At 32.7% G+C, this 16,518-nt stretch overlaps 2 protein-coding genes across 2 annotated transcripts; one reads left to right on the top strand and one right to left on the bottom strand.

The window, feature by feature from the left end:
* Positions 1-2,138: 2,138 nt before the first annotated feature.
* Positions 2,139-8,005, bottom strand: LOC111510643 (uncharacterized). The gene is made up of 3 exons (XM_023166575.2): positions 7,436-8,005; positions 7,122-7,210; positions 2,139-5,552 (listed from the first exon to the last, which is right to left on the bottom strand). Exons 2-3 carry the CDS (start codon positions 7,183-7,185, stop codon positions 2,941-2,943), a joined length of 2,676 nt encoding a protein of 891 aa, XP_023022343.2. The 5' UTR covers positions 7,186-7,210; positions 7,436-8,005; the 3' UTR covers positions 2,139-2,940.
* Positions 8,006-9,137: 1,132 nt separating this feature from the next.
* Positions 9,138-9,597, top strand: LOC141487109 (uncharacterized). Its single transcript, XM_074185906.1, has 2 exons — positions 9,138-9,284; positions 9,357-9,597. The coding sequence occupies exons 1-2, from the start codon at positions 9,220-9,222 to the stop codon at positions 9,595-9,597; spliced, it is 306 nt and encodes a 101-aa protein (XP_074042007.1). The 5' UTR covers positions 9,138-9,219.
* The last annotated feature ends 6,921 nt before the right edge of the window (positions 9,598-16,518 follow it).

Here is a 16,518-nt window from a genome sequence, read left to right on the forward strand (position 1 = left end):
AATGTGAGTTAATTACCTGCTTAAAAGTGTATATTCTAGTAATCTGACAATTTGAGAGTGACGTAAAGAAAGGGGATGGCAACAAAGTTGTAAAAAAATAACGTCATTTCGACATTCGACATTCTCGAGCATAGCAATTTTTTTTTTGAAGGAAATAATTCAAGGATAACGAAAAATATATAATCTGACGATTTCCGCAAGCCGAAATAACAAAAATTCGTAGATAAAGTTGAATGCGTGCAGCTGTGTGATACCTATATTTCCCTCTCCAAGTTTCTATTCCGTTGGCCGTTACTACGTGGTAGGAAAACATAATGAAGAAAAGAGAAATGAAACTGTCTATGTATTTTACCACTTTTATTTGTAACTAACGTTACTGCAGTTTCGTCCTATAAGGACATTTTCAAACTTATACAATATATACCGAATATACCGAAACTGCGGTAACGTTAGTTACAAATAAAAGTGGTAAAAAACGTAGACAGTTTCATTTCTCTCTTCTTCTTGTATAAGTTTGAAAATAGGACGAAACTGCGGTAACGTTAGTTACAAATAGAAGTGGTAAAAAACGTAGACAGTTTCATTTCTCTCTTCTTCATTAATTAATCAATTGATTATAAAAAATAATTTTTTTTTTAATTATTTTCTTATAAATACAAGTATTCTGCTTAAAAAACATACACTTATTTATTTGCATGCTATTTCTTGAGCTTTTCAATGAATTAAGTTCAATTAATTAAAAAAAATCAAAAAAAAATATTCTTTTTGTCAGATTAAGCGAATCCCTCTAGATACTCGTCAGATTATGAGACAGCACGTCTGAAACATAAAGATGAACCATATATATCTTAATCTGACGCGCTTGAGTATTTGAAAATGGCGAATTTTTTTGCACATTATAATAATGGCCGCGAGTTTGCGTCAGATCGAAATCGTCAGATTATTGAATGAGAGCTTTTTTTTGTTGCACTCAGCACCCCCTTAGAAAATCTGACGCGCTCGATTAAATTTTTTTTCTTTTCACTTTTAACCCTTACGTACAACCACCCACATCATGCAAATGATCAGATTAACATACCAACATTATTAAAAATACGCAGGACATTGATGTTATCAATATCTGATGCACTCGAGTATGTCCATGCAACAGTATTATTTTACATATTTAAAAATCTACAGCCGCTTCCCCCACCGATGAAAAGGTATATATTATATAACATTTTTTTTCTTCTTATCATCTAAGCTTTGCAACCTAATATGTCTCAATGACGCTCGAGTAAATCCCCATTTTGCATCGTGGGCTAACAGAGGTGCTAACTACATTTAAAAGTGACACTGTTTGACAATGTCAAATGGGTATTTCAATTTTCAATGTTATTTACATTTGCGAATAAATTGATATCAAGTGGCAGATTTTTTACATCGTGGTCCATGAATTGAAGATCTGCTCGTTACTTGCTCCATCTATCCACGTGTACAAAGTTGGGTCAATCTCATTTTTCGTGTAGACACTTTTTGACAAAACAAAATCGAATCTGTTTAAATGCCAGGATTTTTATGCATCTTTGTGAATACAAATTATTCATATTTACATATTTGTTAATAAAAAACATCACAATGTAAAACAAATTCAAACAATTGAAATTGAATTGGATTTCAATCTAACTTTGGAATAACTCGAAATTATTCATGTTGTAATAAGCTTTCATTTCTATTATTATTTTTTTATTTAAAAACATCATAATAAACATCAGTGACAGCCATCCATCGATGTTATTATCAAATGAATGAAAAAAACTTCCACCAGTTCATGTAAATATGGATTTTTTCATATGCATGTTATATTTGAATCCATTTCAAATAGATCTTGAAAAATAAATTTCTGGATTTGAGAAATTTCACATTCTTGAGTACATGATCAGACTATTCTTTATATTAAGAAAGAAAGAAATTTCATTGACCTCAAATCACAATTTCTGTTACATTTGAAAATATAATAACAAAATTCTTTTAAGTACATCGTATTGAAAATATAAAAAATATACATACATTACATAAGAAAAAATCTCACAATACAATGACTCACATATAGATATCAACAATATAAATACACATATATACGTCTACATATATATATATAAATCCTTATATCATTTTTGCATCATTATATAATACCATCATTATGGCGTCTACTATAGTTAATGGAATATATCACGTTTTTTTACATGAAATTGAAATAATATTGGTTCATTTCATTTAATTGACATGAATATAAAAATATACTTCGACCAATTTTTTTTTTTTGAAAATGAACATTTTACCAATATTTCTGCATCTTTACATGGATTAGTAAATTCTGCGTCTGTATAATTTTGATTATGTGCTTCAGTGTTTCGTGCATCTCCTTTGGATATATTCAATCTGTTATTACTACAGTCATGCATCCGCCCTCTTGCCAAATGTAAGAGTTTACTTTTCAGTGATATGTATTAGGAGCATGCAGGAATATTTGTTCATTTCTCGAATAGAATCAGGAGACATGAATTTAAACGAAAATCAATTAAACTCAACTGAACGTACAAACCCAGAAAAGAAATATTTTTCATTAAATTCATTTCACTGTTGTGAAATCTCAAAATATCTTCTGATTGTTTTTGCAGATCAATGATAACCATTTCAATCGAAATTCTTTCAAAAACTGTTTTTGAGATATTTACAGAAGAATAATTTCCCCTCAATTGATTTTACTTATCGGTAACTGATTTTTCAATAAAGAGGACAAATATCAGAAGAATATTTTGAGGAAAGAAAAGCAATACTATACCTTTTTATCCTATAGCTTTTTGCATTTAAGAACAGACAAATGAAGGTAAATTTTTATTTTTTTATTAAACATACAAACTCAAAAGAATAATTTTTTTTTCATTTCGGAAAACAGTATTATTGTTTACGATAAGCGTTTTGAATGAAAACTTTTATTTGTTTCCACTGTTTATTATCAAAAACCCCAGGATAGACTAGTTTCAAATCTTCGCATTCTCCTTTTTTTGGTGGCACTTTATTTGTTATGTGGTCTCTAAAATAGGATATTGTCAGATTTTTCTGATTTGTTGTCCAAGGAACCAGTTTTCTTTTATTTTGTGGCCGAATAGAACTTAATGGAGCTTGCTGTTCTAATAATATTTCTTCATTTTCCTCTTCATCTGACGAATCCTCTTTCACATTTTCTTCCATGTCTAGATCTATTTCATTCAAACTCTTTCCTTTATATAGCCCTGCCTGGCCACTCTCCATCAAAAGTAGAAGTTTGGTAATTTTCGCTGTCTGAAAAACATCATCAGGCAAGCGATATACCTGTTTGTGAATATCTGTAGTATGGCCCATGAATGTGGCCAATTGTTCTATATCGTTTGGAGATAACTCAAGTATCTGGCTCATAGTGGCAAGATGTTTTCTCAACCTTGTAGAAGTGATCGCTTCTGGATTTTTTGCCCCACTAAGTTTTGCATGTTTCTGCATCACCTTGTATCCTGTTATGGGCGTGTCATGTTTTAATGTAGGAAAAAGGTATATATTATCTTTTCTCACAAAATTGTCTCTTAATTCAATAAGATTTTGTAGATGATTTTGTACGTCAGTTGCAAATAAAACAGGAACACCGCGATCACGTTTTCCTCTAGTTACAACCCGTTTGAATTTTTTCATTAAAATTTTCTCTGTATGTGAAATTGCATAATCAAATTCTTCATATGATTGATGCTTTGGAGCATTTTGATATAAATGCAAAGGCATACGTTGTAACTCTCCTCCTCGTTTCCGATTTAGTAACATTGATCGGCAATAGCACACTTCCAAAAGTAGTTTATAGGATTTTTCATTTTTTGAATTGAACCTAAGTTGTTTTTCTGCTAATTGGGCTTTCTCCAAAAGATAACTTCTAAATAATTTCAAGTCACTTGCTAAAGGCACTATTGTTAGTTTATTCCACTTTCTGGTATTGAGACATGAAGCTGCCACTGAAGAGACTTCAAATTTCCAAGAATCAATAAGAAGTTGTTGGAAAGTTTTGAAATTAGCCTCAAGTTCGGCCGTATCAATAGTAGAGTTGTATGATCTTTTTTTTAATGTCATTCTTATAGCTAAACTACAACATTCTTTCAGAGATCTTGCTATATTCATTGCGAAAGTTGCAGATCCATACTCATTTTTACTTGCATCAAATCTAGATATTGATTTTGTTGCTGACACAAATGAGTCAAAATATACTGGCTGCAAGGCATCATACAAATTTTTCACGGTGGGATGAAGTTTTTTGATTTCAACCAATATTTTAGCAAGTTCTCTCATTTTCCGAGAACAAATGTTTATATGGTGCTTTTCTCTATGGCTTGTTAGGTACTGCGCGCCATACTTACAGATCAGAATATCTTGCTTTGCAACAAAAGATATTTTATCGGCTAGCATTCTTGGAAATACTGTCTCTTTGAGTTTTTGGTCCACAGGATGCTTCATCAGAATATTTTGTGCATCTGATTTATGTGAAAATATTGTTTTTTCTCCTGGGTTTTGTGGACACTTTTTGACATGGCGCCAAAGTTGGGCAGGTCTAAAATACCCCAAACAATGTTTGCATGGTATACATTCAGAATCATTTCTGCCAGGAACATGACTTTTTTTGACAGGTTTTTCACAGATATCTGAATTTTTTAAATGGTTACCTCTCTTCCTTATTGCAGAAATTAGTCTTTTACGGGTGATGTCATTAGGCTTCAAAGTTGCAATCTTTTGAACATCCATTTCCTGTGAATGGTTTCTGAGAAGATGTCGTCCGAAATTTAAAACGGAAGTTTCACAGAAATAACAAAAATCCGGAAACCGTTTGATTTTAGAATATTTTTTATTTTTCGTCTGATCGTTATTTTCTGATTCATTAATAAATGATACTATTTTATCTGACGAGGCAGAGATGCGTTCTGAAGTGGCTGATATTGTAGCATTTCCTTCACTTATTATAGGTTCTTTTTCTGGGAAACTAATAGAAACATTCAATTGATGTTGGTCCAAATTTCCTACAGTTGCTTCTGAACTATCGTAATTCTTGTTGAACTTGGAAATCCTAATATTTTGAGTACTACTGTAAAAATCTGAAGAAAATTCATCGGTATCTGGAACATATTCCGATTGATCTGAATTAAAATGTTCTTCAAGTTCAGAGTATAGATCAGTGAGAATATCAGCATTTTCATTTTTTCCATGAGTTTTCTTGGCAATATGTGACATGGTAGGTAATGTTTCGAAGCTGGTAGAATTTAGGACCACATTTTGCAACACTATTATATTTTGGCTATCATTTACTGTTTTCACCTGACTCTCATATTCATTTCCCAATACAATGTTAGAATTATCACACATTGGTGGGACCTTATTATAGTCGAGCCGGTTATTGATAAATCGACTTGGAAGTGGCACTGACAAATTTTCAGAAGTGGGACAATTTTGACTCAGGTGCAACATATTATTATCGACGTATATTTGTTGATTTTCTCGGTCATCTGAAAATTAAATAGAAATATGTAAGGAATTTTCCCATTGACAAGTATATACAGTGTCATCCCCAAAGTATGCACCTTATGGAAAATTCATTCATTGAGGGTTTTTCAACGAAATGTTACTCTTGATGAAAGTTTATGCATCCCCTAAAACTAAACATGCACCAACAAAATACAGGAAAACACACGTAATATACGAGGAGACGTCAAATAATTGATTGTCCATCTGAGCGAAGTTTTATTTTTTTACCCATTTTTTTTTTAATGGGGTCTACGAAAAAAAATTGTTGAAACGATAAATAGGCAGCATCCTGTATACGACGGTTTATTTTAAAAGCCTGTAATATTACGAATTACACAACTATGATGTTAACCACGGTCAATTTTTTGAAGAGTAAAATAATTTTCTAAGTTTTTGGTGCAAATTTTTTTTATTTTTTGTTAACACCGAAAATAACTTAAAATTATACTGTATTGTAACAAGAACTTGATATTAAATAATATCAAAGCACAAAACATCAAAATAATTCTCCAAAATAATCTCCAGAAAATCAATGAGTTTGTTCTAAAATACCTATTTTATTTTGATGTTTTGTAATTTGATATTATTGAATATTGAGTTCTTGTTACAATACTATATAATTTTGAGTAATTTTCGGTGTTAACAAAAAAATTATTTTACTTTTAAAAAAATTGACCTTGGTTAACACCATAGTTGTGTAATTTGTAATATTGCAGGCTTTCAAAATGAACCGTCATGTACAGGATGTTGTCTATCGCGTTAGAAAAAAATTTTTTAGTCCCCATTTTAAAAAAATGGGTGAAAAATAAAACTTCACTCAGATGGCCCTGACTTCAAATCTAGATGTATTTTTCAATGCTGAACAACTCTGAATAACAGTTCCCGATATTTTTTCAAAATGAGAGTACTTTAATCTTGTCTTAAAATCAAATATTTGAAGCCTCCTCGTATATTACGTGTGTTTTACTAAATTTAGTTGGTGCATGTTTAGTTTTAGGAGATGCACAAACTTTTATCAAAAATAACTTTTCATCAAAAAAACCCTTAATAAATAAGTTTCCCATATGGGCATACTTGACACTGACACTGTATAAAAAATAATACAGAATATTGTTTTGATGCGCGGGAGTCAAGAGGAACTTTTTTTATTAAAAACAAATATTTTCAATTGAAATATTATTCATTCAATTGAACGAAACATTAATTTCATTTATCCTATCTGAAAACCTGAAATAAGTTCAGGAAGTAGGAAAAGAAAAAATATTTTTCAATATAGACACTGATAAAAATCATTCAATGTCCAGCCGAAATGTAATGTTAAAATTGAAAATTATTCACCAAGAAACATTGTCCAGCAAACGTTTTAATTCAGTGATATATTCCTTTTTCATTTTTATTGAAAGTCTACTTTTTCAATTTAAAAATTTTAAATAGAATTTTTTTTTAATATTCTACACACAATTGTGAATTTCCACTCTCAAATTGAGTTAGCACTGACCTAACAAGAAAAAAAGTCATTGAACTCTTAACATTTGAAATTTTCTACTCACCCAATATACAAGAAGGCTCACTTAGCTTCCTCAATTGTTCTAATATTTTTTTGCCTCTTGACATTTTGGATGTTTGTTACTCTAAAATCCTGAAAAATATATCATTAAAATCTGAGGAGGTCTTTGCACGCAACAATAGAATTTTGGACTCTCTCATTATATCATATTATATTGAACATACATTTTGGATGTAGATGAAAAAAAGTTGGAAGCACACAAAATTCAACGGTTGAAGAAATGACAAACAGGCGAACAGTTTACTTCAGTTGGTCTCAAATATATAAGTTAATTTGTAAGAACAAAGTTTCTCTTACCTTGAAAATATTTATAGCTTCACTAGTAACACCACAAGTTCATATTAAGACAACATATACCTAACTGAAATTTTATGACACAAAAATATTAAAACCATTTATAGCAGAATACCTTTCAGGGTTGCCGGTTATATATGACGCAAAAAAATAGGAAAGATGTATGAAAAATACTCGTTTGCAATATACACTAAGCGGTAGCGGCGCCCCTACCAGAATGTGACTGAACTAGATTATACAATGATGGTGTCTAATTCCATCATTTTGACGTCCCACTAATTATTGTTCTATAGTAAAGTCCTCTATAAATTTCAAATATGACACATGCCATTTAGATTAACGGTAAAACGCGGGATTTTTGAATTGAGAAAGAACTGTGCAGAGATTCAAATTATCCTTTTATTAGAGATTGTATTTTTGCGTCCGTATTCAGACGCAGAAATACGGGAGACGCAGAACTACATGCGGAAAACCAAATGTATGGACGCAGATTTACAGGAGGGATATATATATATATATATATATATATATATATATATATATATATATATATATATATATATATATATATATATATATATATATATATATATATATATATATATATATATATATATATATAGAAGGAAAGGTTAGCTCGACTGGCTAAGTTAAGGAATAACGAAGGGAATGAATCGGGTATAGCAGTCAGAGGCAGAAAGATTGTAAAACTCATTTTTCTGTTCAAGCTTTCGAGGCGTTTATTGTCTCTTCATCGGGAACTCTACAATAATTATTGAATAAACAAACGGTTATGGACAACGTGTTCATACTTACGAAAGTGAGGTTAAAATGAAGTTAACACATAAGTAACAAAGAGGATCCTCATATATGTATGTCAAGATTAAAATTAAAAAATAAACATTCCAACAAAATGTAAAAAAAGACCCAATCACAAAACAAAATTTTATATTCGATATCCTGCAGAACTGAGACACTCACTGATATACATATTGACACACCGTTTTCCATCAACTATAACATTAATTTTTAAAATGATAATGTGGAAAAAAGCCAAATATAATTATGAATTATGCGGTACTTGCCAAGGTATGTAACCCTCCTTTCTTGAATACTTAACACTCAATTTAATATGTTTTTTTTTATTTATCTTCCAGCTGTTAATTACTGAAAAATGTTACCCATTTTCACTGATTAAAAAAGAATTTTACTGAAGATGCCTCTGGCCAGAGGCGAAACGTTTAATTGAAGTCTTTCTTTTCGTATATTTTAATTTAACATGTGCCCAATAACCCAAGAAAATTAATCAAAAATACATACAAGGGCTCAAGAAATTACACATACTACAAATGTGTATACATAATGTGGTCAAATAAAATATCCATCTATGTATCTATCAATGGCTTCTTCGGGCGTGAAGACACACCCGAATCATTGTCTAAGGATTTATCCATAGACAATGCCCGAATGTTTTGAATACGTTGTAAAATAATAAATCCTTTTGTCATTTTAGACCTATTACTCAGATTCCGAAGCACTGCTACGAGAAGAATCATCACTGAGATTAATTTGTACTTGTAAATACAAGTACAAATTATTCAGTTTGGCAATCGCGCATTTTTTTAAAGAAATCAAATCGTATTGGTACGTGAAAAGATTATGTTTTCTTGACTAAAGGCTCGCGTAAACCGGAGCGGCCGCGAACGCGGTAGCGGACGCGGTGGCGATGCGGTCGCAAAGCGAACAAAACCACCGCACACCAATGCGTTCAAAGTGTAAGAAACGATATGGATTTTGAAGAGGAAACGTTGCTTCTCGCCATGTTAATTGACGAAGATGGTGAACCTCAAAAGTAAGTATAAGCTAATCTTGTTTCTTAATAAATAGGTATAGTTATAAAATTGACCTGTATATTTTTTTGTAGAAAGAAACGAAGAATTTGGATTCACGATATTAACTTAACTCGTGAAATTCAAGGAGAATTTCACACATTATATCACGAACTAAGAGAGGACGAACAGCGCTTTTTAATATATTTCAGGATGACTGTAGAATGTTTCGATGAAATATTAGATCTCATAAAAGAGGACATATCAAAACAGTTTACTCATTACAGAGAACCTATAGGACCAGCTGAACGACTAACTGTAACACTTAGTAAGTAACTAACGAAATAATTATTTTTAAAACATAATTTTTATTTGTTCAACAAGTAAATCACGAAATAAGTATCTACCTAATTAAGTATTGCACATGTTTTAAATGTTGGACGGGAATTTCGTTAGTGAAGTTCCAAATCTTTCATACCAATCTACAGAAGATTCACTGTCGTGAAAATTGGATTCTGATGATCCCGGTCTGTCCAGAGAAGAAGAATTTTCAGAAATATGCACCACAGGATTGGAGTAAGCCTCAGGTTGTGGAAAAACGTACGAGTTTGTAGACCTGCGTCGCTCTTCCTCATCCAGATGCTCCATTAGTATAGAGTTATTTATTTTCAAATTGATTATTCCTTCCTTTCTTTGGAAGATTCTCTCATCCATTTTTTTGTATCAGATGGAGTAGTAGAAAGCCAAAAACTTTCTCTCCATTAGTAGTTGTGATATTTTAAATTTAATGATAGCCTGTCTTCTTTTTGAATATTTTTTTACAGTCTTAACATATCCTTTGAATTTATCATCAATGTCATCACATGCACTTTCTGCAGTTTTCCTATCAAAATAAGAAATAACTTGCTCTACAGATGATGAAGATGATCGGTGTTTTGCTGGCTGATTTTGCCGTTGGCTTAACTGAGTTGCTGGTGCTTTGCTGAATTCATGTTTTTTGTTCTTTTTTGCTGGTGGCTGATTTGTACCAATTGGCTGACGGTTAGTATTTGTTTGCTGTATGTCAGAAAGTGATTGGGTACTTTCACTAGGTGTCTGTGATTCAACCGAAGGGTCATAATCTGCTGTTTCCTGACATTGGACTTGATTGTGGCCTTCTTCAGTAAGTTCAGATGATGGTGGTTGTCGTACTGACATTACGTTTGAATGTGTTTTGGCAAATGCCAAGGAAGGTCGCAAAAATTCCATTTGTTGAGCCCAAGGCCAAGTTTTATAACGATCCAAGATCTTCGTTTCTTGTCCAGTGGTGGTTTTTTCGGTTCTTAAATATTTACTATAGGAATCGCGTAGGTTTTCCCATTTTTTCTTTATTTCTTCACCTGAAACAAGTTAACATTTTTCTTGATAACATTTTTATTGCTAATCTATTAAAATGCTTCAAGAAAATATTTATTTTTAGGATATCTTGCAACTGGAGATTCATGTAAAACTATTGGCCATAGTTTTAGAATGGGATATCGAACAGTGAGCGCCATAGTTTTTGAGGTTTGTACTGCGCTTTGGAACCATATGCAACCCTTATACATGCCTGAACCAACTGAAGAAATATGGGAAAAAAGTATAAATGGTTTCTACGAAAAATGGCAATTTCCAAACTGTTTAGGAAGCATTGACGGAAAGCATATTACCATAAAATGTCCGGATAAAACTGGATCTAATTACTTTTGTTATTTGCAAAAGTTTTCTTTCGTTTTACTAGCTATCGTAGATTATGATTACAAATTTATCTGTTTGGATGTTGGAGGATATGGCAGAAATAGCGACGGTGGATTGTTCGAACAATCTATTATGGGGCAAAGACTTGATAACAAAACCTTTAATGTCCCAAAAAAAAAACCTTTGCCATTTCAAGATGAGTGTACACCTTGTGTTCTTGTTGGTGATGAAGCTTTCCCACTAAAGGAATATTTAATGCGACCTTTTCCACATCGTCAATCAAAATCTGATCTAAGAAAAGAAGTCTTTAATAAAAGGTTGTGCCGAGCACGCCGTGTCGTGGAAAATGCATTTGGAATGTTATCCAATAAGTGGCGGCTTCTCTTCAGACCTATTGAAGTAAAAGTTGAAACAGCCATAATTATTGTTAAAACTGTTTGTGTATTACACAATTACTTGCTCATAAAACAGTGTGACTTGCCATCCAATTTATTAGAAGAAAATGAAGCGTACCCTGGAACCATTAGAAATAGAAATGATAACAGAAGATCAACAAATACTGCATTTCAAATTCGTCAAAGATTTGTTTCGTTTTTTAATGACAATAATTAATAATTAAAATAAATATTTTAAGAAAAATACATTACCTACTACAAATATGTTATTTTGTACTTACCAGTTACCCCTTCAAACGACTCGGCAATCTCGTCCCATATTTTGTCTTTTTTCTTGATATTTTTATACTCACTATTAGTGAGATCATACAAAATTGGTTTTGTTCTGCAGAAGATCGCGCGAATTGAGCGGGCAAATAGTGTAAGCAGCGTTCTACCGCCGAACGCCAAGCGAGACGCGGACAGTTCGCTGCAAAACAAGCGGGCGCGTGTGGTAGATCGCTTAGGTTTGCCCTCTTTAATTATTTTACACGCACAGCGTTTGAACGCATCGCCACCGCGTTCGCGGCCGCTCCGGTTTGCGCGGGCCTTTATGGAAAGACGGAAGTTATGATCATAATGAAAGTGCCAACGTACTGGATGGAAGTTCTCATGTCTAAGGATGGAAGAAAACAACTAGCGACATTTTTTGGGGTAAGTTGAGTAATTTTTAACCGAATTAGGTGATATTTGTACCAGATGGTATTACATTAAAGGCTGATTCTCACTACACGTGCCAGGCACGATCCAGTCACGGTCAAGTCACGATCGCAATTTTTATAATGCATTCACACTGTCCGGTCAATAGTACGGTCGAAATCTCCAGACAGTCATGTTTTCGCGAAATACATTAATGAAAATAGCCATTGTTTTGGATGAGGAAGAACAAATCTCACTTCCCAAAGCTCGACGATATTGGGTGCATCCTATCCTAAGGCAGCGCAAGAGAAAAGGAGAGTTTTCTACTCTATATAAAGAGTTGATTGATGATGAAACAAAATTCCACAGATATTTTAGGATGTCCCCTAACGAATTTCACCAATTACATGAAATTTTAAAAAGTGATTTGACCAAGCAGAACACCACGTTTCGGGAGTCTATTTCCTCTTTGGAGAAACTTGCTGTTTGTCTAAGGTGAGTAACTACATTAAGAAAATTTTCGTTCACTTTATTACCGGAGTATTTTTAAATTAAATAAATTCGGGGTTGTGTCAATTGAATAATGAAGTTTTAAAAGTGGTTGTGTAATTGAAAATAAATTTATTTTGGTATACTAATGTTTAACACCAGAAAACATATAGTGTTTGTCAAACTCAACACTCATCTTAACTTAAAAGTAATACCTAATACATGGAAATATGAAATATAATATTAAGAGGAAAAAGTTTCCAATAATGAGGCGGCAGACGAAGCAACACTATCTGGTGGCGTTTCTTGTACTGATGATGCAGTAGAAGATGGTCGGGTTGAAATACTGGGGGATGTTGCAAAATATGATTGGTGTTGAATGGATGTAGTAGGTGGAATTGCAATACTATGTGTGAATTGTTGTTGAGTGAGCTGATTGTAGTTAGGTACTGATGACACCACAGAAGATGGTCGGGTTGTACTGTGGGAAATACCATCTGTAAATTGTTGTTGTGGAGTGATCTGGTAGTTTGTAGGTTGATTCCAATATTAATAATAATAATGTTTATTTCATAAGATTGAATACATTTACATATAAACAAAAAAAATGCAGAAATAAACATGGCAAGCCACTGAAGCTCATAGAGCTTGTGTATGACAAAAAAAAATGAAGATATTAAAATGAAACAATAAATCAAGTTGACACGTTTTGTGTGTGATGTCAATTGAAAGGGAAAAATAAATAAAGATATCATGAACATGAATCAGTGAACAAACATTACAAACTAAACTATCAATCATAACATTCATCATTCATACACCATATACGTATAGCAAATGAAAGTCATATATCTTATATTCCATTCACTGTTCTGTTCTTAATATGGTCCTTGTTCACTGCACTTCTGTAGAGTCGCTGTCTATTCTATAAGGTAAGTCCTTGTTCAGAAAGATTGCGACAGTACAGAATATGGTGAACAATAATGACAGATGTGGATTAGAACATATGAATAAAAGTTCAAATATAAGTATGAAGCTGGTGTATATCATGAATTGTGAAATTATTTCCATTTATACTTTAAATATTTACATTATTTTTTGTGAGAACATGTGATTTTTCTTTCTGTATCACTACTTCATTTTTTTTCGTTCCAATATTTCATTTATCTTACCTATTGTTATATTCGTTAGCCATAATTTCAGTTCTTTTTTAAATCTGTTATCACTTGTAATAGACTTAATTTCGAATGGAACTTCTGCATAGGCAATAGGGCACAAGTATGTGAGAAATCTTTGACTTCGAGATGTACTTACTTTAGGAATTCTTGAGGTTTTGTGCTTGAATCTGGTATCGTGCAAGTGATCCACAGACAATAATTTTGTTTCATATTTCCTATGATACATAGCGAGACTTTGAAAATATAGATGTCTACATGTAAAAAATTTAGATTCTGCGAAAAGTTTTTCAGACGGATTATCAGTAATACCTCCCCACACAATTATTCCATAGTTGATATGGGACTGTACTAGACTGAAATATAATGTTCGTAGCTGTGCTATGTCAAAAATCTTTTTGAAAAACTTAAATTTGTTCAGTAGAAACCTTATTTTATTCGCAACATATTCTGCGTGCTTACTCCATCTTACATTTTTATCTATTATTATGCCAAAATATTTTATATGTTCTTTCATATTTATAGTCATTGTGTCATTGTCATTATCGATTTGCAACGAGGTATAATTTGGCAATTTGTTGTTGAAATAAGAAAAAGGTACAAAGTGAGTTTTTTTTGTGTTAATTGTCAGCAACCTGCTCTTAAACCAACTGACAATTTTTATAAAATCTCCCTCAACCTTGTTCTTCAATTCATTCCAAGTTTCAGCGCGATATAGTACGGCTGTGTCATCAGCGAAACTAATAATGGTACCTTCTGAATTGACCCTAAACAAATCATTCAAGTAGATATTAAATAGGAGAGGCCCCAATACCGTTCCTTGGGGGACTCCATATTCTATGGTACGGTAAGAACTAAGTGTTTCATTTATTTTAACGCACTGTTTCCTATCAGAGAGATAGCTTTCAAATAATTTCAGCGATGTCCCTCTGAAACCGATGTTTTCCATTACCTTTATTAATTTCTTATGTGAAACCGTATCAAAAGCTTTGGCCAGATCGACAAAAACACAAAGACATGGTTTACCATTATCCATCGAATCGTAAATTTCTCTCATTAGGTGAATCATTGCATCTTGTGTTGAACTGGCCTCTCGGAATCCGTATTGATTGTCAGAGAGTATTTTATATTTTTTCAAATATTTATCTATTCTTACTTTCAATATTTTCTCAAATATTTTAGCTATATGACTGATTAATGATATGGGACGAAAATTAATTGATCCATGTATTTAGCTTCAATTTCCGTGATACTTTGGAAAATTTTTTGTTTGGCCAAAAATTTATCATAGGGATTGAATTTATTCACAGTCATTCTGATGGAATCAAAAAACACGTCCATTTCAGATTTGGGTTCTTCCTTTTTCAATTTCTTCTCCTCCTCTAGGATGTGCTTCATTAGAGTACTGGAAGCAGTTTCTGTAGCAGCAACAGGGATTTTCCTTTTTCGTAACACCGAACTGGATGCTTTTGCTATTTGTGGCGTAGGTGGTGTAGGTGGCTCTGAGATTTGTCTAAGCGTATCATTCTCATCTTCTTCATCCGCAATAAATGAAGGATCTTCATTTTCGCCCGTTACTGAGGTTATTCTCACTTTGTCTTTCATGTAAGCTCTGAGAAACTCCATATGATCTTCGTATTTCCACTTCGTTTGGAAAGAGGCGGCCTGTCCGGTCTTTGTTTTTTGACCTCTGATGTGTTTTCGAAATTGCGCACGAAGCGATTCCCATCTTTGTTTGCATTTTCGGGGATCTAAAAAAAAATGTACATTGTTGAGACAAATCTTATGCATGTCGTACCTATGAGATAATAGCAAATGCAAAATCGTACAATAATAACCTAAATATGGAGAAATTGTAATGAGTAGTACAAAATTTTTATTGTTCAGCTACTATTCGATTGCAACTTTTAATAGTATATGTCAGGTTGTTGTATTCACTCTTTTCTCTTTTTTTTTTGACTTAAACATAAGTGTTTGTACTGATTCATTATTGATATATGGTAAAATTATATTTGTTTTAGATTTCTTGCAACCGGTGATTCATTCCAGACCATCTCATTTAGTTACCGCCTTGGTCATTCCACTGTTCATGCAATTGTACAAGAAGTGTGCAATGCAGTAATCCGTAAATTATTGGCTGTATGCATACCAACACCGCGTAGAAAAGACTGGGAGAAGATTGCTGAACAGTTTTGGACTACATGGAATTTCCCCAATTGTCTTGGGGCACTGGATGGCAAACATATAGAAATAACAGCTCCTTCTAACAGCGGATCGAACTATTTCAATTATAAGAAAACCTTTCCGGTAGTACTACTAGCATTGGTCGATGCCGATTATAAATTCATAGCGGTAGATATTGGCTCTTATGGGAAAAACAGTGATGGTGGTAGTTTTTCTACATCGAGATTGGGGAAATCATTGAATAATGGCACTTTGGACATTCCGGACTGTAAAAACTTACCTGGAACGAATATTGAAGCACCGTACGTTATTGTAGGCGATTCAGCATTTCCCTTAAAAGCAAATTTATTGAGACCGTATCCAGAGTTACAAGTTCAAGGAGATGTGGAAAAACGAATTTTCAATTACCGTCTTTGTCGTGCTAGGCGTGTTGTAGAAAATGCCTTTGGTATTTTAACACAAAGATTTAGACTGTATTTTAGAAAAATTAACTCGAAACCCAATTATATAGAAAATATTATCCTAACCACATGTATTTTGCATAATTTTTTGCGCAACGGTACTTCAGTTTTGTCAGAAAGCTCTTCTTCAAGTGAACAGAATCAACCTATTTTTATGGC

This window comes from Leptinotarsa decemlineata, unplaced genomic scaffold (genome assembly GCF_025532065.1).
Source record: "Leptinotarsa decemlineata unplaced genomic scaffold, Ldec_3_MD MMD2_tig00078363_RagTag_RagTag, whole genome shotgun sequence".
Classification (NCBI taxonomy): domain Eukaryota; kingdom Metazoa; phylum Arthropoda; class Insecta; order Coleoptera; family Chrysomelidae; genus Leptinotarsa; species Leptinotarsa decemlineata.

Bases quoted from the DNA above. Each gene is read 5' to 3' on its own strand.
- LOC111510643 (XM_023166575.2), bottom strand. From the start codon at position 7,185: ATGTCAAGAGGCAAAAAAATATTAGAACAATTGAGGAAGCTAAGTGAG. The intron at 5,553-7,121 runs GTGAGTAGAAAA...TTTAATTTTCAG, and splicing joins TGAGCCTTCTTGTATATTGG to ATGACCGAGAAAATCAACAA.
- LOC141487109 (XM_074185906.1), top strand. From the start codon at position 9,220: ATGGATTTTGAAGAGGAAACGTTGCTTCTCGCCATGTTAATTGACGAA. The intron at 9,285-9,356 runs GTAAGTATAAGC...ATTTTTTTGTAG, and splicing joins GAAGATGGTGAACCTCAAAA to AAAGAAACGAAGAATTTGGA.